Source organism: Rattus rattus, chromosome 10 (genome assembly GCF_011064425.1).
Source record: "Rattus rattus isolate New Zealand chromosome 10, Rrattus_CSIRO_v1, whole genome shotgun sequence".
Taxonomy (NCBI): Eukaryota; Metazoa; Chordata; class Mammalia; order Rodentia; family Muridae; genus Rattus; species Rattus rattus.
The window spans coordinates 41,840,466-41,868,415 of NC_046163.1; the positions used below are offsets into that span (position 1 = coordinate 41,840,466).

The 27,950-nt window shown below is 41.5% G+C and overlaps 1 protein-coding gene across 2 annotated transcripts; it reads left to right on the plus strand.

The window, feature by feature from the left end:
* The first annotated feature begins 1,377 nt into the window (after window positions 1–1,377).
* Window positions 1,378–26,782, plus strand: Vamp4 (vesicle associated membrane protein 4). Of its 2 annotated transcripts, none has more exons than XM_032914751.1 (8): window positions 1,378–1,576; window positions 5,045–5,166; window positions 6,507–6,553; window positions 9,457–9,507; window positions 16,129–16,229; window positions 17,375–17,454; window positions 20,571–20,622; window positions 24,699–26,782. In XM_032914751.1, the coding sequence occupies exons 2-8, from the start codon at window positions 5,101–5,103 to the stop codon at window positions 24,725–24,727; spliced, it is 426 nt and encodes a 141-aa protein (XP_032770642.1). In that variant the 5' UTR covers window positions 1,378–1,576; window positions 5,045–5,100; the 3' UTR covers window positions 24,728–26,782. The 2 variants fall into 2 exon arrangements, with proteins under 2 accessions (XP_032770642.1, XP_032770641.1); XM_032914750.1 differs by lacking the exon at window positions 24,699–26,782 and adding an exon at window positions 22,550–22,930 and having other exon boundaries at window positions 1,384–1,576.
* The last annotated feature ends 1,168 nt before the right edge of the window (window positions 26,783–27,950 follow it).

Sequence of the window (27,950 nt, forward strand, 5' to 3'; positions counted from 1 at the left end):
CAAAAGCAATCAAAATAATTAGCCAAATCATGGCATTATGACTAAGAAAAAGAAAAATAATAGATTACTCATAAAAGCTAAAGAATGACATGTCTATCATAGCTCCATGATCATATTTCCTTATGTTTTTCACAGGGGCATTAACTAGCTATGGAGACAAAATAAGGGAGTCCGACATAGGAAGCAGATATACAGATAAAAACATCAACTGAAAGGGCTGGTAGGACAGCTCAGTGAGTAAACACACTTATTGCTTTTGTTAAGGACCCAAGTTCAATTCCCAGCACCCACATGGCAGCTTGGAACAGTCACTAACTCCAGTCCCAAGGGATCTGAAGCCCTCACTGATCTTTAAGAGCACCAGGCATACATGTGGTGCACATATATGAATGTAGCCAACACCAGTCATATACATAAAATAAAATTTTAAAAACATCAAGTGAATAAAAACGAACCAACCAACAAACAGAAAAGCACGTCTGGGCTGTCTGAGGACTCTGATAATCTCACCACCACGAGCTGCCAGAGGCACAGACTAAGATACTTCCATTCTGGGCAGACCATTTCAGCTAAGTCTGCCAAGTTGTGTAGGAGCTGACTCTCAACCAGTGAGTCTAACATCAACCCTGCACTATAGACCGGGTGATAACGGGGTTTCCCCTGGAATGGTCCTCCTCCTGTTTATTTTCTTGTCCCTGAACATCTTTTATTTTTGTGTCTATAAAATACTTGGCAATATATTTTCCCACAGTTAAAAAATTATTAACAAAGGACTCATAACCATTAAGTTTAAAAGACATGTAAGGAGATAAATAAAAAGAGAAAATAAATACAAAATTCTACATTTTTGGAATAAGTCTAGCATCTAGCCAAGTGGAGAATGAGGGGATGGTGGAATTGCAGTGTAAGGGGTGGTTTCCCGCCTGAATCCCTATGTCTGGTTCCTTCCAAAGGAAATGAAACTGAGTAACCCCACCAATTTTCTAAACGTATCAGACAGATACTTCATCACACGCGTCCCCTTTGACTCAGCTCCCTCAGACAGCGCACAAAACAGCACCCTTTAAGGCACCTACATCCTAGTCACCCTTTCAGCGCCGGGCTCTGAGAGACCTTTCAATGTTCCCTACTCATCCCCTGTACAGCCCACGTACTCCTCCATCGGATCTGAACGTCACAACCACTGGGGATTCTCTGGGATAGAAGAGAGGCCGAAGTGATCGACCTGCTCAGTGTCTCCATTGTCTGAACTTGTCCCCTCCGCCAGAGGACAAGACCCGGAGCGTCGAAAGGCTCGATCTCGGTTGCCAGAGCTCGCTCCCGTGCGCCCTCCCCAGGCCTCGGAGTACCGAGCGGCTCGATCTCCCCGGCCTGAGCCCACCCCCTCTGCCCAGCGCCAGGCGGCGGAGCGCCGAGTCGCTCGATGAGCGGGGGCGCTGCAGCAGAGCGGAGCGGTGGCGGGTCTGTGCCCTCGGCCTTCCCCCTCCCACCCTCCTTCCTCAGCTTCCCGCTCCCTCCCCCGCCCGCCCTGCGCTGCCAGCAGGGACTGCTGCCCGGAGCTCTTCAGAGACCTCAGGTATCCCGCCCCGGCGCGCGTGAGGAGGAAGGAAGCCAGGCGACGCCCCTGCCTACCGCCCCCAACGTCCGCTGGGGCTGGGAGCTGGCCTGCGCGAGGGCCGGGTCGCGAGTGGGGAAGGCTGGGGCCCGGGGTACCCAGAGGAAGGGGCGCGAGGACTGGGGAGCGGCTGGGGTGGCCGGGGAGCTTTGGGATCGAGTTGCCCTCCAGGGGAAGAGCTGTTCCCGAGGGGGCACCTGTACCGGGAGTGGGGGGCTAGAGTTCAGAGAAGATGTCGCGGTGCGGGGCCTGGGGCGGCGGCGGAGAAGGGAGCCGAAGAACTGGCCGGGAAGCTTGCCTGAGGTCCTTCCTCAGGGGTTCGGAGAAAGCGCGCAACCCCGCTGTGCTTAGAATGACCCGTGGGTAGAGGTGAATCCTTACACGTAACAGGTTTTGCGAGTAAGATTTCCAGGCACGATTTGCGTGGAACTGTCACCATCCAGGATTGCAGATGAGAAGTGAGGGAGAACCAGCAAGAGAATGGAGGCTGAGCAAAGGAAAGCCGTGCCCAGCCAGATTTGAGCTTTTTAGGAAAATGAAATACACAGAGCTTGTTTTGAAGTAAAAAAAAAAAAAAAACCAAACCAAACCAAAACAAAACAAAAAAACCCAACGTAGATTAAACAACAGGTTAGACGCGTATTACATGTAAAGCCACTGAATAGAGAACGTACTACAGAAGATGCATATGTGAAATTTAAGCGAGCAGGGAAGTACACGTAAGAGTCTTGCGATGTTGACACTTCAGTGAACCGGGTAGTGTTCCATCCACGAAGTGGAAAGACATCACGATGACTCTTACTACGTAGACACGTTAAACGACAAGAATATTTTTGGTAGGAGGAACTGTAGGCAGAATGTAGTCAACTCTAAGATGTGAGCAGTTTATTTCCGCTTATTTTTAATCTATAAATATCATTAGTTGAGGTAGTTTATCAAGGGTAGCTCGTTTATCTGTCTGCTCTTATGCTGGTGGCTTGTTTATTCGTCTGGCCTGAGTTTGCTTCCTTTCTTAGACTGATAGCTTGGATTTTAGAACCTGATTAAGAGGTTTACCCCCTCATTAAAGTTTAGTGTTATACCTTGTAAAAGACATTATGTGAACTTGCTTGATCCCACTTTCCTGTTGGCTAAGATCAGTCGGAATACCTGTTCTTATCAGCCAGTTGTTTCTTTGGGGCTGTGGAGGATAAAAATATAAAGCCCAGATACAGTTAGAAATCTCACTTTCTTCAATTCTTGCTTTATCAGCTTTTTCCCTCAGTGCATTCCGTAACATTTCTGCATGAAATTTGTTCTGAGATTAAGATGTAAGGAGTAAAATGGACCAGATGATTGTAACAGAAGTAATGTAGAATAAAGAACCCCAGAGCTGTCACTCCAGCATGGAAGGATAGCAGTAATAAGTGAAGCTATTTGGAAACAGAAAACAGGAAGCTGATTTCACTGGTATTACTTTTGATTCCGGTTTCTCTTAGTGCCTAACAATCAATAAACTCATATCTAAATTATTTAAAGATCTGTTTTTTTTATAGAAGATGGTAGGCTGTTATAAATGTTGTTCTAGAACAGAGTTCTAGACCATGATGGCAACTAAATGAATGGATATTAACGCTGATAAGGCATAGCCACTTTATTGATCTGTTTGAGTGATGTGATATAACAATTATCTTACTAAACTTTCTTAATGCTTACCTGAAAGAAGTGTCAAGCATTAAAAAAAAAAAGAAGAAGAAGAAGAAAGAAAGTGCATATGTACCACCGAAGATGCATATTAGCACATACTCAGGACTTTTACTCAGCTACCATACTGGAAATGTGTATTTGCATAACAGCTACTTCCCTAGGAAAAAATGGTTATTTTGCATACTCAAGTATTTCCTTCAAAAATCACAGTCTGTGAGGTGCTTCCATAGCAGAGGAACCCAGGTTCGTTTAACGGCTTTGTTTTTATATATGAAAAAGCACATTTTCTCTCAGAAAAGTGTCTGTGAACCCAGAAAGCAAGGAGGGTGTTTTCCCTCAGAAAGCAAGCGATTTTGCAGAAGATCCTCTAGTAGACGCTAGTCGAAAGTCCTCTTAGGTGGTTTCTACCACTGTCTTCTAGGAAGTAGCCACAACTGTCCCCTTCTTCAGCGACCACTGAATAAAAAGCGTCCTACAGAAGATACATACGTGAGATTTAAGGGAGTGAGTGTACTTCTGAATTTTTGTACCTGGTTGGCTGTAAGTTGAGATGGCCACTGTCCCTTTGTTGGTTTCAGTTAATTTGCTAGAGTGGCTTGCAGAATGCAGATGCTTTGCTTACGTTTGCCAGCTTATTTTAAAGACTGTTATAAAGAGTGCAGATTAACGATCAGATGGGATGGATGGAAAAGTATAGGAGACACCCAGAGCTATCCTGGTCCCTCCAGGTGTCCACCTCTAGGAAAGTCATGTGTTTATACCTCAAAGCCCCCTAGGGCCCTGACCACTTGGCTTTTGTATGTGTGGGGGTTGGGGGACTCGTAGATTATAACAGCAGCTGTCCAGAATCATGTCAGCCTTTAGCCCTCTACCTTCTCCAGAGGTTGGAGTGGTGTGGAATGAAATAGCTCAGCCTTTTAATCCTGACTTGGTTTTTTCCAGTGATATCCTCCATTCTGAAGCTGCTTATAGACTGGGAGACACCTGTCAATCCCATTAGCATAAAAACACGTTTATCTCCCATGGGTATGGGGCTTTAGGATCTACATGTTAGGAAAAAAAGAAGGCCACAGAGAGAGAAAACATGTACATGTACATACATTTGAATACATGTGTACATATGTGTAGTGAGTCAGCAGATATGCATATATAAACATGCATGTATGTATATACACATATACACACACACAAACATGAGAGAGAATTGCCATTCCCAGATCGTCACATTAGTACTTACAAACTAGCCATTCTCACGGAGTGCCAACGGAGCAGAGTTTATAAGTGTTTTTGTATGTGTTATCTCATGTGACCAACTAACTTCATGCGGAATCCTGGAAATCACTATTTTACAGATGAGGAACTGAATCATTTCTTAAGCAACTAATTAAAAGTGCAGTGACAAGAAGTATGCCACTGTTTTCTCACTCCAAGTGAGAATCACGAAGCACTTTCAGGATTTAGGGACTATTCCCATTTTCTCCCTCTTTGACAGTATCTGCTCTTTCATGATATAAAATCCCCAATTCACCATGTTCTCTACACGTTCCCTTAGGGAAAGAACATCCATTTTTATGATGGCTTTAACTACTTCTTCAGTCTAAGACTTAGCCTATAGACTGTAGTCAGTGGAGTGGAGCAAGAGTAGGTAGATAAAGTCACGAGTGAGGAGATTTTATCGTACAGTCCTAGGCACTTTAGCCCTATACCCCAAAGTTCCTCATATGATGAATTTTTTTTCTTAAGGTGGTGGATACTTATTCTGTTGGGAAATACAGCAAGAGTATTTGTGAGCAGAAAGTATGCCTCCCAAGTTCAAGCGCCACCTAAATGACGATGACGTCACTGGGTCTGTGAAAAGTGAGAGGGTAAGTTTAGAATCTTAAGCTTTAAAGAAATTGAATGTTAAGTTGCCTTCCTAGTGAATGATGTATGTATGTATGTAAGTGTGCTCACCTATATGTGTGAGTGTGAAGACTACACGTCAACATTGGGTCTCTTCCTCTGTTGCCCTCCACCTCATTTTTGAGACAAGGTCTCTCGCTGACCTGGCACTTGCTGACTGAGTAAGCTTGCCGGTCAGAGAGCACCAAAGCTTCTCCTGTTTCCATACCTCAGCACTGCTTACGGATAGATAGATGCATGGTGCCACACTTGGCTTTTTAACATGGATGCCAAGGGTCCAAACTTAGGTCCTCTTGCTTATGAAGCAAGTACTTTTTCTACTGAGCCACCTCCCCAGACCTTATCCAACATTCAGATGTGGTATACATTTGAGTAAGTCCTTTGATTCGATCCATTTGTATCTTAAGACTTGTTCTTGTGGCTGGTCTAATTCCTGGAGGAGAAATGTCCTCAGGAAAGATACATATGTGATTCATCTCCCACATCTGTAGAGGCAAATTACCACAGAGTTAAGGCACGATAAAGCCACTATTTTATATTCTCTTTGGGGCAAGTTGCTCTTTGCAACAAGCTGCTAGAGGCTACTTGCCTTTCTTGGTTCATACCTTTTCTCCATCTTTAATCTTAGCCCCACAGTGTCTCTTTCTTGTCTCCCTCCTCTCTCAGAAAAACCATTTTCCTTAGTTGGGGCTTAAATGAATAATCAGTAATAACCTTCAGACTCCTCGATTACCCCTGCCAAGACTCTTTACTTCACAAGGTAACAGTCACAGGTTTTGGTATTGGGGCATGGATATCTTTGGAACACCATGACTCTGCCTACAAAATATATATTATCTGTGTCCAAAGGTCTAGCTTTTGCTTAATTATAACCTCCTGTTAGGACCTCATGCTCTTCTTTTAGGGGAGAATGTAGCACCATCCTCATTTCAAGGGAGATTTTCTGTTTGATAATATGAAACTGTAAAGTTACCTTGGTGGAAAGTATCTAGAAAAACCTTTATCTCTGCTCTCAGGCCACCCCGCTGTACTCATTCTGGGGTAGCCCTTGGACTCCACACTAAACTGTCAATAGAAAAGGTGGAGGCAGGGGAGGGTAGGACCCTGGGACTGAAAGCATTTTCTCTGTAGGTCAGAAAGCACCGTTCCACTTCTTCTAGCTGCCATGGAAGCATCTCTGATTTACTGTTCCCTTTTTCTGGAAGATTGTTTTTTAAAAAATGTCAACAGCCTCGCACTTGTCTCTGAGATTTTGTAATTACTCTGTATCTGAAAACTCAAGGCCTTTTTCACTTCTTAACAGAGAAACCTTTTGGAAGATGATTCAGATGAAGAAGAGGACTTTTTTCTGTAAGTTAATTTTTTATCCAGTTGTAATTAACATACAAGGAAGTGCATCTAGTTAAAGCAGTCATGTGAGATTTGACGTGCTAAAATAAATCTTTATAGTATATAGTATAAATCTTTACAGTATATAGTATCATGAAAATAAAGCACGAGCGCTTACGAGCTTCGTAAGCGTTGCTCTCCTGGCTACACTCCTTTCTGTCAGTGCAGATTTTGTTTCCTAGGGTTGGATATAAATGAAACTATATGTCGTGTCCCCTCCCACACACACACCTTTTTATACTTTTGAAACTGGCTTCATTTATATAACCTGCTTATTTTGAGATCCATCCATCGATCAGTAGGTCATGTTTTGGTGTAATATTCTATTGTATTAGTACATACAGTCCGTGTATCCACTCACGTGTGTGTGAATGTTTTAGGTGGTTTCTAGATTGTTGGTCAAACATGTAAAACTGTTGTAAATGCTTATGTGCGGGGTTTATGAGAACACGAGCTTTAATCTCTCTTGGCCAAACCCCCAGGCATGAAGGCCACTGTACACTCACATCTGTGTTCCAACGTGACCACACCACGACTAGAGCTTCGACTTAATTGAAATCGATTTTTTAACATATCTTCCCTCCCTCCCATCCTTCAACAGGGTCTCACTCTGTAGCACAGGCTGGCTTCGAACTCAATTATCACCTTGCCTCTGTTTCCCAGATGATGGGATTGTAGATGTGTGTCACTGTCTGTCACTGTCTTTTTCTTTCTCACTCTTTCCCTCCCTTTCCTTCTCCCTCCCTCCCTCTGTGAGCTTCTAGGGCCCTGAGGAAAACACTGTACTAGGGACCTTCAGAGCCACATTCACACATCCAGCCCTTGGAGTCTTGGCCTCCTGGTTCAAATCTTCTGGATAAGGAGCATACCAAGGCCATCAGGGCGACTCTTAGGTCCCCGGTACAGTGTTTTTCTCAGGGCTCTAGAAGTTCACAGATGAAGGGCCAAGCCTGTGCTGTTGTCCTTGGTGTCTCCGTGTGGCCCCTGATAGAGGTTTTCACCACAGTGCTGAGAACAGCTCCAAGGTACTAAGGTGTCATTCCTCAGCAGGCTCTTCCCTGCCATCTGCAGGTGTATGCTAAGTCCTGCACGCTCGCTCATCCTGGTTAGTCCAGAGGAGAATGCTGCTGAGTGAGGCATCTCCCCAGGCCAACAGGGAGAACCCCTCCTCAGCCTGTCTGAGGACCCAGTCCAGGGCCAGTGTCAGTACTGTGGCAGTGATGGGAGGAGTCAGCTTGCCTTTTACCGTAATCCTGCCCTGGGAGCGCCAAGAAACTCACAGACACCGAGGCGGACAGTATCCTGTCCACCTCCAACCACTGTTCCCCTGAAGCCTCTTGGTTTGTTTGCTTCTGTGTTTTTTGTTGTTCCCTTTTCTGTTTGTTGTTAATAAAAATATTTTCTGACAATTCGTTGAAACTGAGTAGGATGGTGCCAGTACCTGTAGTTCCAGCTACTTGGGGAGTGGGAGATTGCTTGAGCCTAAGTGTTCAAAATTTATAAATTAAAAAGTAAGTGATAAGCCCATGAGGATTGTTGATAGGCTACAATTCTAATCTAAGAATGGGAATAGTATCATTTGGGCATACATGTGAGATGAACTATAGAAATAATTCTCTGTAGTTAACACGCAGTTGGAACGTTTGGTTTGGTTTTGGTTTTTGGGTTTCTCCACATAGCCCAGGCTGTCCTGGAACTCACTGTGTAGACCACGCTGGCCTTGAAATCACAGAGATTTCACCTGCCTCTGCCTCCCTCGTGCTGTGATTAAAGGTGCCCAGCTTTTGGAATGGTTCTAACATAAGGATTTTTTAGGTAACTACCTCATCCGTCACATCCTTTTTCATGACTGATTTTCCATTCTTTTCTCTTGACTTATTATAATTCCTCTGGTTCAGAATATGAAATGTTGTGCTTTGACTTATCATTTTGGGATAGAATGCTGGTCTAGAACTCCAGTATTTAGTTGGAGCTCTGAGGACCAAAAGGGAAAAACTTACAGAAGTTACAGCAACATGATATTTTCATACTTATAAATGGTATTATTTTAATGAATAGTTTGATTTTTTTCCTTCAAAAACAATTTCTTAGAAATGCATATTTCACTTCCCTTAGAAAGTTTCATGTGTAAAAAAATTAAGAAAAGTTTGTGTGTGTGTGTGTGTGTGTGTGTGTGTGGTTTATACCTTATTCTCTATCTTCAGAAAAATGCCCATCAAAATATCCTGAAGTTCTTATTCCTAGAACATTGAAATGAATGGATCAAGGTGTTGTTCTTGCATTTTTCTCTCACTGTATGGGTATCTATAAGAAAGATATTCAAAAAAATATACTTCAAATTTTTAAATTTTTTAATAAATTCAAAGTGAATGTATTCATAGTCACTTACGGTTATATTGATAGGACATTTCAGAGTTTTATATATAGAGGAAAAAGTATTACTTAGGATCAGGATTACGTGCTGGGCAGCGGTGGCCCACGCCTTTAATCCCAGAACTTTGGAGGCAGAAGCAAGGGGATTTATGAGTTTGAGGCCACCCTGTTCTACAGAGCAAGTTGCAGGACAGACAAGGCTACACAGAGAAAACCTATCTCAAAACAAACAAACAAACAAACAAACAGATTAGGATTATGCAATTGTCCCTTCTCAGGAAGTTTTAACACTTGAAAATTTAGATTATGACCAATGATATGACCATGAAGTCCATACATGATCATGTAGCATTTAGTTCTACTGACAGCTCTGTGTGATTAATGATGGTCCATATTTAGAGCCCAGCTTGATTGCACACGTAGATGTAATTCTTGTGCTCATCTTTGTGAAATGTTGTCATTACAAATGTATACTGCACTTTTATTTTCAGACGGGGACCATCTGGACCAAGATTTGGACCTAGAAATGATAAAATTAAGCAGTAAGTTCCTAGATACTCATTTGTTTAAATGATTGTCATTGTTCTATGTGGACCACAGCCGTCAGACATGGTCTGTGACCAGAACTGCCTATTGTTTAGATAAAGTTTTGGGGTTTTTTGTTTTTGTTTTTGTTTTTGTTTTTTTTTAATTTGGAGGCATTTAGCCTCTTTTTTTTTTTTTTTTTTTTTCCTTTTCTTTTTTTTTTTTTTTCGAGCTGGGGACCCGAACCCCAGGGCCTTCGCTTGCTAAGCAAGTGCTCTACCACTGAGCTAAATCCCCAACCCCTAGCCTCTTTTTTTAAAACATTGTTTTAAACATTTATTTATGTATTATGTATACATCGTACAGCTTTCTGCCTGCATGTATGCCTGCAGGCCAGAAGAGGGCACCAGACCTGATTATAGATGGCTGTGAGCCACCATGTGGTTGCTGGAAATTGAACTCAGGACCTCTGGAAGAGCAGACAGTGCTCTTAACCTCTGAGCCATCTCTCCAGCCCATAGATAAAGTTTTTTTTTTTATTAGAACAGAACATTTATTTGTGTCCATATTAGTCCTTGCTGTTTTTTAACTACAATAGCAGAGATTATCTGGCCTAAAATGCCTTTAGAGTCCTATAATATAGAAAAAGAAGGAGTGGCCAAAGGTCCTAGTTTCCTGCACTGTTGTCTCACACTGCAGCGATAATACCAGAAGCAGCCGGTAACTTCAGTTCCAGTGTGGAGTACCGTGTTACAGGGGAAGTGTTGCTAGACTTCAGCTGAGTGGTTTTGTAGTCTACGGCATCTTCATCAGTACCTGGAAGTTTTAGGAAACTGTCTAATGATGGTCTTGTAAAGTACACATGGCGTGGGGAGAAGCTGGCCTCAAAGCCATTATCTCAAGGCTTTAGGGATTCACAGGGCATTCTGCAGATGTGTCTATGAGTTTGTCTGCGAGGGGGTCTGAATGGAATTGAGCTAGAGTGACTGTCCATCCGCGTCGTCTGTCCGTCTCTCACGTCTGAAGTGTCACTGGAGCAGAGGAGTCTGGAGACACATCGGGGCTGTTTGTTGAGCCAGCATACTTGGTTTCCATCTGACATGCTTCGCAGAGTGACCCTGATGTAGACTACGGCCCAGCGTGTCGGTAGAGCCACACCGATGGCATGTGTATGGAAACTTACTGTAACCCTGGCAGGCACAGAATTTTTGAATAAGAAGGAATTACTGAGTGATGGAGTGCTCTTACTCTAGAGCTGACGGCTGGATTTAGTTAGAAGTCAGTAGCAAATGGAAGCTTGACGGCCGAGCCTCATGACCACTAGTCCCACGTGACATGACTCACCAGCGTGTACAAGGTGACACACACACGCTTAAGGAACACTCCCTGATATTAGTACGCCAAATCTGCCATTTTATTCAACCAAAATGCATTGTTACCACTTAATTTATAATAATTCAATAGAGTAGTTCTCAGCTATATAGATCAGCAATATTGTTTGGATTTTCATTAATTATTTGGATATACATAAAATACTTCATTAAAAATAACAACAACCAAAAAACAAAAAAACCCAAAACCCCTCTTTTTGTCAACAGTACCTTAAAAGACCACAAGATGGGAGTATTAATGAGAAATTAGTGTTTTCTCTGTAAAAGAAGGAAGAATGTGTGTTACAGAACATGATTTTTTTTTAATGGAAGAGCATTGACCTTATCAAGCACATGTACACTAAGCATTGTACACTGTGTAGTCTTTGACAGACTATCACACTTAATTCTCATAAGAGAGACAAATTAGCATCCTCGTTTTAAAGGTGAGAAAATATAAGGCTGAAAGAGCCTTCCTCGCAAGCTGCATACACACAGTAGGTGACAGGCTAACCACACACACAGTAGGTGACAGGCTAACCTGCAAGGCACTCTCCCAGCTGTAGACCCTGCGCACTCTGCACCATCTGCATCCCTGGCAGTCGTTAGAAGAGAGACCTTGCAGAACACAGGTGCTTCAGACTGCGTGAGTCAGACCCTCCTCCTCTGTGTGTGCCTGGTGTCCTTTCCTAGTGTCCTGTGATCCCAAGTCTCACCTCTTCTGTTAACTGTTTCAGTTCTTCATTTTCTTTCAGCTATGGCCGTATCTTTCTCCCACTCATCTGCATAACTTCTAGAAGGATCTAACAGTCCTCGTCCCTTTGCTGTCCCCAGTTATTGCAGCCACATCCAGTTCACCCAGTCTTGAAATCACCCTTCCTCGTACATATATTCTCTAGATAAATCCAGTGTCCCCTTTAATATATCCAGCTTCTTACTTTCTAAGAATTTTAAAGACATATTTTAAAAAATATATTTTATATATTTCTGAGTGTTTTGCCTGCATGAATATGTATACATAACCAGTGCTTGCAGAATTCAGAAGCGGGCATTAGATCCCCTGGAACTGAAGTTAGGGATAGTTGTGAGTCACTGTGCTGGTGCTGGGAACCAGACCTGGGTCCTGTGCAAAAGTAGCAAGTGCTCTTAACCCGAGCCGTCTTTATCAGTGCCACACCTCCCCAGGTCCCTCCTCACCACTCAGAATCGCTTTGGATGTTTAGCTTCTTTACCTCCATATGAATTTAGAATTTTTTCTATTTTGTGAAGAATGTCGTTGGAATTTTGATGGGAATCGTACCGGCTCTGCAGATTGCCTTTGGTAATAGGGCCATTTACGCAAATAATCTTTGAACACAGGAAGTCTTTTTGTCCAGTGTTTTCTTCAGCTCTTCATCCATGCTTCAGAGTTTCCAATAAACGGTCTTTCCCATCTTCAGTTAAGTTTATGAATTCATGACTTCAAACTGCACTGCAGAGCCATAGTAACAGCACACCGTTGTGCTGACATAAAAGACACTTAGAGACCAATGGAATAGAAGACCCAGAGAGACAATAACCCTCACAGTCATATCCATCCCATTCCTAATAAAGGTGTCAAAACATGCATTAGAGAAATGACCGCCTCTTTAATAAATGATGCTGGGGAAGCCGATATCCACCTGAGGAAGATTGAAACTACATCCCTTTCCCCCATCGTGTACAAAAATCAGTTCAGAAATTCAGGTGTAAGACCTGAGACTTTGGAACTATTAGAGAAAAGCCCAGTAGGAACCTGTGCAGAGCAAGATAAGACTAAGGCTTTGCATCAGACTAAAAGCTGTGAGAAGAGCAGAGTTAAGGACAGGATAGGCGGAGATCTTTGCCAGCCGCTCACCCAATATGGGATTTGTATCCTCATTAAATAGCAAAGGTAAGTAATCTAGTTACTAAAGGACACTGTGAAGAAGTACACAGCCAATGCATTCCCAGAAGGAATTATACCCTCTTCAGCTGTCAAAGAAATGTAAATTGAAACTACATTAAGATTTCACCTCAGTCGGGCAGTGGTGGTTCTTGTCTCTGTCCTAGCTCTAGGGAGGCAGAGGCAGGTGGATCTCTGAGTTGGAGGCCAACCTGGTCTACAGAGTGAGCTCTAGGACAGTCGGGGATGCACAGAGGAACCTTGTTTCAAGGCGGATGGGCGGATTCCTTCATCCTAGTCAGAATGGCTGTTGCTAAGGAAAAGAAACAACAAATATTTGAGAGGATTCAGGGAAAAAGAAGTCCTGAATACTGTTAGTAGAAGTGTAAATTACTCCTGCCAATACAGAAATCAATGTGGACGTTTCTAGAAAAAAAAAAGTTAAAAGTAAACCTACACATCTGGGCACCTGCAACCCCGTAGTGACAGGTGGGGACAGGAGAATCAGAAGTCCAGGCTTGTCCTCGGAGACCTAAGTTCTGAGTTTGAGGCAAACTTGGATTGCCTGAGAGCCTATCTTTAAAAAAAAAAAAATTCTTAAAAAATTGAAAAATTTATGAAAACTCACATGATCTAGCTATATTGCTTCTGGGTATGAATATCCCTTCAGAAAAAAACCAAAGACAGCTTAGCACAGAGATGTACGTGGTGCTCTCTCATCACAGCCTTCATAAGAGCAAAGTTACGGAACCAGCCTAGGTGCCCATCAGCAAGTGGATTTTCAGGGTTCGTTTGTGTAGCCTTGGCTGTCCTAGAACTCACTGTGTAGACCAGGCTGGCCTGAATTCACAGAGATCTTCCTGTCACTGCCTCCTGAGTTCTGGGACTAAAGGCATGCACTGTCACACCTGGCAGCAAATGAATTTTTATTCAGGTGTCAAGAAGAACAAATTACATTTACAGAAAAGTGGGAGGAATTGCAGATTATTATGTTAAGTAAAGTCTTCAAGCCTCCTAAAGACAATGCCACACATTTTCTCTTGTGTGGAGTCTGGTAGGGGAGGGTGGGTGAACCGGACACAGGCAGGAGGAGGATACAGAATGAGAGAAGGCTGGAGAAAGGGAGAACAGATCGTACAGGGGATGGATATGCTCGCAGTACACTGATGGAAATGTCACAACCAACCAACCCTATTTCATTGTGTGTGTGTGTGTGTGTGTGTGGGCGCGCGCGCGCGTGTGCGCGGTCCAGTCTGTCTTTACCCATGGAGTCTTTTGCTTACAGCAATTTGGACATAGGACTATTTCTTCAACCTTTTGGTTTTATATTAAAATCATGTATAGTGTATAGTATGGCATATTAATGTCCATAATAACTATAATCTTCCCAACTGTATGTAGCAGCCACAGTACATTTTGTTCATTTCTGTCCTGCTAGTCAACATTTGTGTGACATACAGATGACTTGAAAATGTCAAGACTGTCCAGGCTTGCCCAGACTCACTACGTAGCCAAGGATAGCCCTGGACTCCTGATCCTCCTCTGCCATTAGCCATTCAAGTACTGCGTGCAGGTGGACAGCAAAGTGCCATGAATATTCTTCAGTTTTCAGGAACTTCCATGTTGATTTCTGTATTAATTCACATCCCCGCCAACAGCATAAGTGTTCGCCTTCCCTGCATTCTCACCAACATTTGTTGTGAGCATAGACTTGCCTTTTAGTGGTTAGAGGGTTTCCTGGCATTGTTTTATAGCTCTCTAGGCACGAGGTCATTTTTACATAACCTAATTGTTGACTTACCTACTAGCACAAACATTTACAACACTCGGCCATAAGCCTGTTGTAGGCATGCTCACTTCCTGTTCAGTCCCTAAATAAGCAAAAAAGTATGGCTGGGCATGAAGGAGAATGTATGACAGCTGTGATGTGCAGTTTTAATGGGTCCCATGACCCTTCTGCCACAGGGCTTGGTGGACACCACTCTGAGGTTGGGGAATCTGAGCATGGGACACAGCCAGAGCTGGCTCTGGGGTCCCTGGGCCTGCAAGGAGGCCAAGGCCATCGGGATCTTGAGCTCTTGGGCATTGAGGTGCCGCTGGAAGCCGTGGAAGAGCTGAGAATAGAGTAGGGGCCCATGGACTGGATCTAGCCCGGGGCCAAGGGGAAAAGAGGGGAGTTCAGGTTGGTCCTACGACATGAGTCCTTGGTTGGACAGCGGTAGGCTTGAGCTTGTTGGCTGTCACCTCTGGGAACACAGGGAGACCTTCTGTGGGAGATTAGGCGGTGGCTCTGTAGGTGAAGGCTTTCTCTGTGGCTCCCCATGGCGGGTCCTGATGAAAAGAGTTCGTGGTTTTAAGACAATTATTGCCATGGCAAAAATGGATGAGTAAAACCGTAGCCCACTTCTCAGGGTGGGCCTGAGGTTAAATACCTTTTGCAGGGAGGAGTGTCTGGGAAGGAAAGGTTATTGGCTAAGCCTCCAGGCCTTTAGGTATCTCATTATAAAGGAGATCTGTCTTGATCCTACATGACCTGTGGTCATGTCCTCTACCTGTAGAGGGGCTTGGGGCATTGCCCTTTAAGAGAGAGATTTGTCTGTAGTTAGAGCATCAGAGGAATACTGGACATGCAAGTATTTCTGTGTTTTTATAGGAGGTAACTCCTGAATGACAGTAGGTAGCTGAGGAACATTTGTTAATCAATCTTAAGTTTGTTTCAGTTTTCATTGGACAGTGTGAGTTTGATTAGAAGAGGCTCCCCATCATGTAAGGAGGAAAATATCTTCATTTAAAGATTGAATTGCTTTTTTATTTTTGCCTATTGGTGGACATTTCCCAATATCCCTGGGTGCTCCAAGTTGTCTTAAATGTTGCTTATGTTCAAGAGAAAACTAACGGGCACTGGAGAGTTACAAGGAATCTAGTGCCTCAGAGGGGTGCTGTGCATTTCCATTTTGAAAACTAGGTATCTTCCATTAGCCTCCAGTAAACCTGATCAACACTGTGGTAAGTCTTATGGTTGAAATGGGTTGCAAAGGAAGGTGGACAGCTGTTTCAGCAGTCTACTGAAAAGAAAACGAAGTATTTAGAGTCAAACTGAGCATTCTGTCCATGTTTGGTTTGTTCGTGAGTACATTGAAGATAGAATTAAGACTAAAAATAAACCTTCAGTTAACTATTACTTTAAAGTGTATCCTTTGTCCTTAATTACTTGGGTATTCAGACCCAGAAAAAGAACAACAATGCTTAATTTTATAGTTTAATGACAGCCTGTAGTTCTCTGAGAATTTGCCATATCTAGTTAAAGTTTTAAAAGTGTGGGTATTTCTAAAAGAAGATTAAATTGTTATCTTTTTTCAAACTAGTGTTCAGAATCAGGTGGACGAAGTTATTGATGTAATGCAAGAGAATATTACCAAGGTAATTGAAAGAGGAGAGAGGCTAGATGAACTGCAGGACAAATCAGGTACGGCCACTCGCTGTGTTTCTTAATGTTGGGACTGTGTGTGTAGAAATGCTTGCCTTCCGGTGGGGTTGTCTCTCCAGCGTTAGGAATCGTGGATTAACATTCAGTTCTTAAGGTTGATTTCCATGGCTTAGTTTCTGCCCATTAATGTGAATGGTCTTACTGTTTCCTTCTTACGCAGTTAATAATGGAGACTTTAAAACTTCCTTGCTGAAAAGTTAAATCCTCTCTTTCTCCTGCCCTGTCACATGCTTTGTGTTGCTTAGGATGTCAAGATTCCTTTCAAACTTGCCTACTGTTTTACCTTCTCTTCCCTGGTACTCAGGAAGTCTCTGTTTACCAGCGGATGTTAGTCTCTCTGTCCATGATTCCTAGCTCATATTTAGACCTCAAGTATTGTTTGAATGATGACCTGTGCTTTCCCTGGAAACTTAGGAACTTTTGTTTACAAGGCAGATGTTAGCCTTTGAGCCTGTAATGGTTCTTGGCTCCTATTTGCCCTTCATGCTGTGTGAATGGTGAATAGCCAGATTCATTCTTGATAGATTTGCTTGATTTCTTTTTCACTCAAAATCAGTTATCTTTGTTTTCTAAAAAATTTAATTTTTTCTGTGTGCAATTTTTTTCTAAAGATGTGCCAAAGTATTTCTTTTGTTTCTGGTGCTGGGATTTAATGTGTACCATCGATCTGCCCATGAGCAGCAAACCCAGCCCCTTACTATTTTAAAAACTTTTATTACATTAGTTTGTGTGCATGTGTTTGCAGGGGAGCACGTGTACATGTGGGGGCTAGGGACTTGGCTCTGTCCTTCCATCACGTGTGTCCCTGTGTATCAAACCTAGGTCATCAGGCCTGGAGTCCATCTTGTCTCCCCTGACTATTCTTAGTTTTAAACTATTTTCTTACCAGGATTGTTTATGTGTAAGCATTGAGACCCTAAGAAGAGTTCTGGAAATCTTGAGTTGGTGTCAGGGTGGGGGTGGGATTGGTTCAACAAACTGACCTTCCACTGTGTGTTCCTTTTTTTTTTTTAACAGACTGGGAATACATTTTAAGAAGTAGAAATTAATGTTTATCTTTGTGTGACTATATAAAGAATCCTGTGATGTCATTTAATCTTCTCTCCACCCTCTGTATGATATAGAAAGCTTATCGGATAATGCAACCGCTTTCAGCAACAGATCCAAACAGCTTCGAAGGCAAATGTGGTGGCGTGGATGCAAAGTGAGTAAATGAGGGCGGGGGAGGGGCAGAGTTGTGACGGGAGGGGGCTGCTAGTCTCTGAGCTTGTGAGCACAAACACTGTAATTGCCTCCTTAAAGATTTCCCCAGCCTGGGAGCTCTAAAGGAGCAGAGCAGTGCCTGGAAGGGTGTGCTCGCTCTCTCCATGAGAGTGCCCACGTTGTCATCGAGTCAGCATCTGGACACGTGACAAACACGAGGCTGCCCTTCCTAGATCGACTTCCACTTCTTCCTAGCTCTTAGAGAGCAGCTCATTATGGACAGAGTGGGTTTGGATTTGGTGTTTTGTTTTTTTTGTTTTCTTAATAGAATGAAAACTAAAGAAAAATGTGATTTTTTTTTTTTCATAGTGGGAAAAACAGTAGCGGTTTGTATGCCAGAGTCTCTCCTAACAAAAGATTAAGGAAAAAGTCTCGTTTTATTCCTCCATTATTAAATTTTAATAAGGACAAATTGAATCACTGAATACTAATATTTCTGCAGAAATGAATTTTCCTCTTAAATCAAATATAAACAATCATGAAAAATATCTTTTAAGATTTTACAAAAAAAAATGTTATGAAAGCAAGTCTTTCCTTTTTCCTCTTGAATTTAGATATGTATTTTTATTTTGCCAAAATCCTGAAACATGGACTTTTTGTTGTTTTTAACCCTTCATTTTAGGATTCAGCAATAATTTTCTAAACCTACTTTTGCTGTATGTTAAGTATTTCTTCTAAGAGATGTCTTGGATTCACTGAGTTTTGTCTGATTACTTGTTAAATATTCTGTTCCCAGAAATAGAACTGAGGAAAGACAAGTTTCATTGTTCCCTTCATAATGAACTTTTTTTCCATTTATTTTTGTTTTCTTCAGACACTAAATTTTGTATTTTCCTTAATTTATTCCTCTTTGCCTCCTCCTCTAATGTTTTAAAGAGGTTTAGAAGTACAAGGGATTGCTTTTTAATCAGACAAGGATCAGGCTAACGTTGTGGGCCACCAATAGCACCAAGCATCTAATAAGCATTGTTACAGAAGTGATTACCGCCTAGTGTTCCTTCCTGTGGGTTCTGTTTCTTCAGTCTCATCCTACATTGTTCCTGTTCATCTGGGGAGCTCCCCATGCCTCCCACTTTTTGGATTGACTTCTGTCATAGTGATTTAGGAAGGCTATCAAAAAAAGGAGGTGGGGAAAAAGACATCAGAGGCTGCCACTGGCGAAAGGGTGTGGGGTGGTAAGGCTGTAGCTGATGATGAAGGAGCTTTGAGCAGTGATAGAAATGTGTTTGGTTATGACAGTTTTAGATAGATGGTTCCTGCCCCAAAATAGAACCCAAGGAAGAACACTCTTCAATATAGGTTCTTTACACTTTTGTTGATATTTCTACTTTAATTTTGTAAAGTTCAGCTTAGTTATTTTTATAGTAATAGGACAAATTAATATATGTTTTAGGAAAGCTACTCTTAAATTCCATATTACTTAGAAAATATTTTTAGGTTAGATAAAGAATTGAAGTACTTTTTAGTATGCTATAAGCTCAGGTTCAAGACTAGTTTTTATAGTTTTAAGTTATCATAATTAAAGACATAGGCTCTTATATCCAAATTTCAAAGCATTTTAAATATTCCTTGGGTGACTTTGTTGGTGTCATGGCTACAATGTCATGAAGTGTTAGCAGCCATTCTATTTTTAAAACATTTGATTCCTGTTTCTATTTATAATTGTCACTACAATGAATCAGCTTTTTATAATATTGAATATACTGATTTTTTTAATTTTTGAAATGAACGTTATAAAAATCTTGGAAATAAAAAACATCACACCAACATTAACCAATACCTCGATGACCGTCTGTCTAGTTAGAACAGCCTTTCTGAGGCTGTGGAGGCTCGCACTGGGCTGTACAGTCGTGGTCTGGTATGTGTCTATGCACTGGTCCCTAGCAACAGTGATTTGCTTGTTTTTAGGACGGGCTAGCCTGAACTCACAGAGACTTCTAATCAGTTCTCTGCCTCCCTAGTGTTGGGATTAAAGGCATGATGACTCACGCCTGGCAGAGTCAGCCATTTTTAGTTATGTATGATGAAAATGTTTGGTGAAAACGGGGCTTTGGATTCATCAAGGAAATAAAATTAGCTTACATAATGTATGACTTTAAAAGGTGATGGAATGGTGATTGTGGCAGTTCCATGTGGAAAGATAATGTGACCTTAAATGTCAAGCAACTGACTGAAGACCGATCTTAAGGCTTCCCTTTCTCACTTGAAACTGTACAATACTCTCGTTACTTAAGTGTAGTTATGCATAAAGAAAATATAGGCCTAAAAATGGAGATTAAAACACTGTGAAGGAAGTAAGGTGAGAAAACTACTCTTGGGTACTCCAGGACAACTGCCCCCATGGCGCCTGCTGCCATGTTGACAGCAGTTCCCGGTCCATGACTGCCTTCCATATTGTCCATATTGTTGCCATCCACAGTGACCTGCAGTTGGGGAAAATTATTTATCATGGCTCTTGGAAGAGAAACACCAATTCACTTTGCCTTACCATATACTCCTTCCCTTTTGCTGTTGGTTATTAGTCTCTCCTACATAATTTGTCAATTTATTATCATAGGTTGTCTTTATAGGGATAACTCCATGTAGAAGATTTGCTGTGATCCGTGGGTTAGGCATTCATGGGGCGAGGGCACATTTCTAAGGAACATAACTGCAGATACGCAGGACCATTTACATAAATGATGCATGGACTAACTGCCTGTGGTTTTTATCCAGTTTCTGAGCAGAGCTGCAGAAAGTATAGTTTTGTGACTCACATTAGAAATAAGCCCAGCCCCGAGAAGGCTTCCATTGTGGCTGCTTACTGCCTAGATAGCACAGCCTTACACGTAACATCCAACATACCAAAACCGTTCACATGTGGGGAAAGTTGTCTACTTAACTAGAATACAGAGTGTGAATAAGAATCATGTTCATGCGAGAAATATTGACTTGCAAAGCCTTCAGTGAATGTGCGTGTTCATGAATGAGGTAGCATAGAGCAGTAAATAGCAGAACAGACAGGCTCGTCTGCTGTGTTAACAAGGTAAATCTTTCCTCTGCCCTTTTGTGTTCTAGATAAAAGCCATCATGGCTTTGGCTGCAGCTATCCTTTTGCTAATGATTATCAGTAAGTATTTATGGGATCACTGTTTTTTGGGCTGTTGTGTTCTATAAGGCTTGGGGTTTGATTTGGTCTTGATTTTTTTTTTTTTCCAGAGACATAGTCTCACTGTGTAGCCCAGGCTGTCCTAAATGCCACTGTGTAACTCAGGTTGACCTCTGGCTAGGGTATTATGTTAAAATCAGTCTAATTCCTTTCAATGTTAGTTAACCTAGTACGTGGAATATCAACATTGAATAATGGCATGGCTTGAATAAGGAGCCAACCTTTACCTAGAATCTGCCAATCTCTGAAAGATGCATTTAAAATGTATAGCCTTCTGAGTGATTTGCGCATGCACGTTTCTGTGGGGAGTCTGTATATTTTGTTGGAGTCTCAAAGGATACTCCCTCCCCCTCAGCCACATTCCAGACACAGCACAGGACTCAGCTGGTTTTTTTGTTTGTTTGTTTGGTTTTGGTTTTTGGCTAAATCTGGTAAGTGTTATACTTAAGACCAAAATACAGTTTTCTGTTATTGTTGTATTAGAGAGACAAACCCAGTTAATTTCTCCAGATGGTTTTATATGTATGCATATAGATTTGAACTTAATTTCAGTTCTGAAAGTATAACTCATTCTCTGGTTTTCCTTAATATTCTTTTCAAAGTCATATCATTTTTTTTATAAGTACCTTTCTTCACGGTCTCTTATGTTTACAGAGATTTTATGAAGAACTCAAAAGGATCTTAAAAAAAATTGAAAAATTTTATAAGACTATTTTTTAAACTTAAAAAAACTTAGAAAGAAACACAATCTAGTCTCATTGTCTAGGCCGTTGTGTGATTTGTTTCCTAGTTGAAGTGTATTTGTATCCCCTGTGTTAGTGCTCATGCTACATCCATAGACATGTGCAGATGCGTTCAGAGCAAGAATTTTGACTCCCTTGACCCCCAGGTTTCTAGCTGGGGTCAAATGGAGGTCTGCCTTTTCATTTCAGCTCTCATTACATATCCAGTGTCTCTTTCGTAGACTGCATGGTCCACACATTTGTTGACTTTATGGTTTGAAATGGACCTCAAGAATAGTCTAGAAATGCTGGCCCCATTACTAAGTGTCAGCTGGCTGTGATACACCTTAACAGAAAGTATGAGGCTAGGTACTGTGTTCAAGGATGAGCTACAGTGCTACTGGCCTTGGCTTCACAGTAATTTCTAAATTAAGGATATCTATTAAATATGATGTTTTAACAGAAACACTTAAAAGAAGATGATGTATTAGCTTATTAAGTGTAGTACCCAGAGGCTCGTGGGAACTTACCCTGTATTTTCCCTAGGAGTAGTGGTTCACCATTTAGCAGTTCAGTGCTCATGATAACTTTGTGGGTCAGATGACAAGGTGATGCCATGAGAAATACAGACTAACAGAAAGGACCTTGAGGGCCACTGCACTCTCACTAAGGTGCTAGCTGCTGTCAATATAATTGTTGTACTAATATAACTAGTATAATAAAAGTGTATGCTTTTAGTCTTTTCCCACTGATATGTAAGCATGATTTTCAAAAGCTAAGATCATATCTATAATTTCTAATAAATATTTTATTCATTATTTTCCTGTATCATTAAATATGGTAATAATATTTTAGAAGCTATGGGCTACTGTTTTGTTATGGTTTATTTGCTCAAGAGGCCAGTGTTAGATACCCGGTTGTTTTTATGATATCTTTGCATTCTTCTTATTTCATAGTTGTTATTTTAGATCAGAGTCTGGCCCTCATTTCTCCTTTAGTGGCCAAAATCTACACTTAGGGTTGTGCTTCTAACTTAGCTGTGATATGTTTCTGATTTTGATGCATTCTTTTTCTTTTCTTTTTTTTTCCTTGTTTTCTTTTTATCTTGTTTTTTTTTCTTGGAAGATGTTTCTTTTTTTTTTTTTTTTTTACTTTTTCTCTTACAGTTCTTATAGTTGTGAAATACCGTACTTGATTTGATGACAGATCCTCATTAAACAAGATCTGGGACAATAACATTTAAAGATTGCTGCATAATTTAAATGAAAACCTATGTATATAATTTTCAAATTTTCTTTTTCAAGAAACTAAAAGGCAAGTACCAATTCAAATTGGAGCATTGAGAATACCTAATAATCATCTTTCCAACTAACAAAATGTGTTTTGAATAAGTATATTTGATGCAAAAATAACTCTATTTTGCTTTATTCCAAGGATCTAATTTGAAACTAGATACTTGCCAGTTGTTGTTTGTATATATAGTTAAACACTGATGACGACATCCCATACTTGTGTTTTAGTGGCATTAAAAACAGTATTGCATCAAATTGAGAGTCAGTCTGTTGTGAGGAAGCCTATGCAGAGTCCTGACTCTGCTGAGAGAGCTGCGTAACCATCCTGTGCGTATTGCAGGAGTGCCACCATCCTGTCCGTATTTGCAGGAGTGCCCCCTTCTCACATTGCAGTTGCTTCACAGGCTGTTCCCTGTGTACGGATTAACTAAAGCCAAGCATTGTAAATGTTTCTGCCTTCAGCTCTACCCAAAACATTCCAGTAAACCTATTCTGACTGTATAAGAAAACACGTGGTAATCTTTTGGTATTTGGATTTTGAAAATGGGAAATTTAAACAGTGTGAAAATCGTAATATGGTACATAAAACTGGAGATAATAAACTCACTGGAGAATGTCGTTGGAGTGTCGAAAATGAACAATATGTAGCTCTCAGTCTTGGTCCAGTTGGTTGTCAGTTAAACTACAATAAAAAGGGACTAATTCTGATGTGAGTAAGTGAAATCTGCAGGTAATTTTTCCTGGTTGAATTTTTGTTAGTGGTTTCCCCTCTTTAACTAACCCTGTGCCAGAAGTGCTGACGTTAGCAGTCGAGCGCCTCCAGCGCCGCATTCCTGTCTGGCTGACGCCCTTGAGGAGACAGATGTTGCCACTGTTCAGACAGCTCGTGGCAGTAAGTAGCCAACTGTCAGGAGCATAGGTGACCTCACATAATCAGTCAGTAACTGACGCCTAGGGGCCACCATTGACACCAGCCTGCTCCTATAACAAGATGTGTTCACTGTAGAGAGTGTTGGCCCCTTAATATTGTTTAAACAAAGTGAAGAGGCCGCTCATGTACAGGGGAAAGGCAGAGACTGCAGGGACTCATTCACGTGGACGTCTCAAGTTAGAAATCGAGTTCACAGGGGTGGCCATTATATGATGGGGGATGGGGGGTAATGGTCCTGTATAATAGATATTACTTTTTGTGATCATTTTAACTCAAATGTGTAGAACAATTTGGATGTTTCTTTGTTTAATTCTACAATGGTTAATATTAACAGACAAAATGTTTACAATGGAAAGAAATTTGAAAGGGTGGAAGCTAGATTCAGTGATATCCTAGACAAGGTCTAAATATGATTCCTGGAGCTTACAGTTTGTTGTATCCTATGGAAAATTGACTCTGGCCTTTTCAGTGCTTGTCAGTTCCTGTACACAGCATCTGATGTGTTGGGTTTTTTCCTTAAAATGACTCCAAATTTCCAATCTTCTTTTAATAAAGTATGCCACTTTTAAAGAAATAATTATAAAATCATAGAATTGTAAAATTAATTTTGAAATATTAAGTATAAAAATGTATATTATTTAACTACTCATATATATAGTTGTTTGTATTTAAATTTATCGCTTCTGAGGAAGCCATGTTGGTATGGGACTCAGGATTTTACAGCAGTGTTGGCTTCAACCCAGCTTATCGCTTTGCTCCTTTTGATCTTACATAATCCTGAGACCTTAAAATGACATTCATGTGAAACACTGGAAATGTGGGTGTTTCAACAATTAGAAGCTGAGAAGATGTGTGATAGCTCGCACCTGTGATCCCCGTTCTATGAGCACTGAAGTAGGAAGGTTTCCCTGATTTTGAAACCATTCTAGGCTTTATGGTGTGTTCTGGACTAGCCTGGGCTATAGAGTAAGAACCTGTCTCTTTACAATAATAATAAAAGCCAACCAAGCAAACCGTCAAAAGAGAAGCCATTGTCAGATTGACGCCAGGCCTACCTTCATTCCCTCCTTAATCATTCTTTTTCTCATTCAGCTCAGATCATCCTGCACTTGAAAAAATGAAGTTTTACCACCATCAAAACTATCTTTATTTAACAACAGTGAAGATCAACAGAAAAATCCAAGTAGCTTTGCTAATGTTAGTTGATGCCCAGTGAAATCAGGTCACCACTGCCGTGCCTGACGCGTGCCCTGTGGTTTGTCTGTAACAGAGCCTCTTCCCTTGCAGCAGTCTGATGAGTGGGCTCCTTCTCCATCATAACCCAGTGTTGCTGTTACCTGTGGTCCTAACAAAGCTCATTGGGAATTGTCCCAAAACTTTATAAACTGGGAAACGTATTGATGAAAAGAAGGTCCAGTGTTGATGATGAGCTGTTTTAAAATGGAGAAAAGGTAATCACATCAGGTACAGAGGTGCATGATGTCGTCCTGCCGACTGTCATTTCAGTTCACTCCCGGGTTCTGTGTTAGGAAGTAATGCTGGCCTTTCGAAAGCAGAAACTGGCACCTTTCTGCTCTGTATGGCATGTGGGTGCCCTGTGAATGCAAATGCACACATAGGGTGAGGCTCAGATGTGACAAAAGCCTGACCTCTGTCCTTGCCACTTAACACCTGTTTTATGTCCTGTTGGCACTGTAGCCCAAACAGACTTGTATTTACTTTATGGCTAGAAAATAAGCAAGAAGTTTTTTTCAGTGTTGAAAACAAATGTCATTAGATGTTCTTAGTTGTACCGAGTCAGAGTGTTACTAAGTTAGGGACTGGACTACTAATCAGATTTTGTGTTTTCACATAGAAAGGTTATCGGAGTCAGTTTACTTTTCTGTGAGTGATAGTAAGAGCGTGAGTCACTCACTCATTGGGAGGGGCTGCCAAATATCAGCATAAAGACAGTGGCTCAGAAGAGGCAGAAAGGGCCCTCTTAGTCCATAAATGTGCCCTCCTTAAACTGATGTGGTCTGAGTCTATCTTGTGTGTCTTGGGATTTTTGGTTGGTGGGTGGGTTGGTTGGTTGGTTAATTGGTTGGTTTTAGTTTTTTTGAAACACGGTCTCACTGTGTGACCCAGACTGGCCTCAGATGCACAGATGCATCGGCCTCCCAAGTGCTGGGATTGGAGGTATGTCCCACTACACCCTGTAGCCTTTTTCTTTTTGGTCAAAGAAAGAATCCTTGGGCTCAAGTGATCTTTGCAACTTAGCCTCAGAAGTAGCTAAGACTACATGTGGGCACCAGCATGTGCTGATGGACCTTCTTTTAAAGCCTGATGTTAGTCTTATTTGGATATTTATTTTCATATGTCAAGCAGAATAAAGGGTGGGACACACTTTTATTCTGGCTATTGTTTTATTTCACAAGCTACTTAGAACAAGTTAGCAGGGATGAGAAGAAAAACATTGCTAATCCAGTTGGCTTCAGCTTATAAAGCAAGGGTCATACCATGTGTGTCCCTCAGCTCCAAGTCCCTGTGTGTGTGACACCGTGCTGGTGGTGTGTAAGTGAGGGCTGATTTCCAGTGTGCGCTGAGAGGTGACATAATTGAGGTAGGTGAACCTAGAGATAAAGGGTTCTTGTAATTGAATATAGAAAACTTCTGGTTTGACGGTGTTACATTAGGTTCTTTTCACTTGAAAAGATTTTGAAATAAAATCACATATTTTAAAGCTGTAAATTGTATATGTCTGAGGATTTAGTAAAATGTCAGAGATCAATCTATAAGAAAATTTAAATATTGTTTTTATATCTTAGTTGTCTGTCATTATTTTAGATCCCACAATCCCTAATTTAACCATTTCGGCAAGTGCCTTTGACACTTAAGGAGTATTGTGGGAGATGAGCAAATGTAGGTGCCACACCCCGTTTCCTGGCTTCTCAATTCCTCGTGACGGTATATGTTTTACAGTGCTACAAAGTTCAGTCCTTTGTGTTCATGTGAGATTGTACTGTAGCCTTTCCATAGTAAACAGCAAAATAAACCGTTTGCAGAAAATGAAAAGTAAGCACTGTGGCTTGTTCAGTATGTTACCCATTGACCCAGCTTCAAAGCAAAGCACCTATGCAAGCAACCCAATTCCATTGCTCCCCGTTTCTAATAAAGTACATGAACCTATCTGGAAAGAATTTCTCAATGTACAATTCTGTGTCCACTGCAGAAAAGTGATGGGGATACTCTTGCTTATCCTCGTTGGTATCCATTTCAAAGAGAAAAGAGGACAAAGTCTACCTAATTTTAATACTTCAGTTCTAATCAGCTGGGCATGGTGGTGTATATGCTCGTAATCTCAGCACTCAAGAAGTGGAGACAGACGAACTGGAAGTAGTTCGAGGGCTACAAGGCCACACACACACACACACACACACACACACACATTTCCAACAAGAACACCTGGCACCTGTCCCTTAGCTGTGCACTGCTGTCCTTTACAAGCAACCTGAATAGTGACCATTGTCACCAGACCCTAAATGCCATCTCTTTACTGTTCCAAAGAGGGTTATAAAGTGCTGTGGTCAGGAATAGAGATCAGAAACACTGTAAGAACATTCCAAGAACAACACTACTTAACATAATCTAATATTTCACCTTATGGGAGAGCCAGTGAAGGCCAGGTCTTCCGTAAATCGAACAGTCACACTTAGATGTGCCCTTCTATGCTAAGCACCGCTGGGTAACATTCACTGCTGTAAGTTCTCAAAGGAGGGTAGTGCACTTAGGTGGCTGTGTCAGGGGACCAGATCTCACTGAAGCAGGATATAAAGAGATGCACAGGAAGCCTGTAAGTAACACTGCACTCGAGAGAGGCTGTGCTAGACTGATCCTTGTAACACAAAGGCTTGCTGTTCGCTCCATTTAAAAACTAGGGCCAGAGAGTGTGTTTGTTAGGTAAGAGTGCTTGCCCTGCAAGCGTGAGGACCTGAATTTGCATCCCTAGGACCCACATGAAAAGCAGGTACAGTTGCATATATCCATAACCCCTGCATTGGGGTCGAAGAGCTCCAACCACTCTTGACAAAAGGATCCTCTTCAGATTTACTGAGACACCCTGTCTCAAAACCAGGTAGAAGACCAGAGGAAGACAGCTGAGGTCTTGCTCTAACCACCTCGTACACGTAATCGCACGCTGACATGCTCACACCGCCCAAATACATAGCCCCATCATCTTTTTAACCTGATTATCCTGTCACTCTCTACCCAAAATTTCGCTCTGTGTAGAGCTTTTTGTTTATTCTCTTAAAGTACTTCAAGTTTTATGTGCAAAACCACCCAATCTTAGTTTCATGAAGGTCA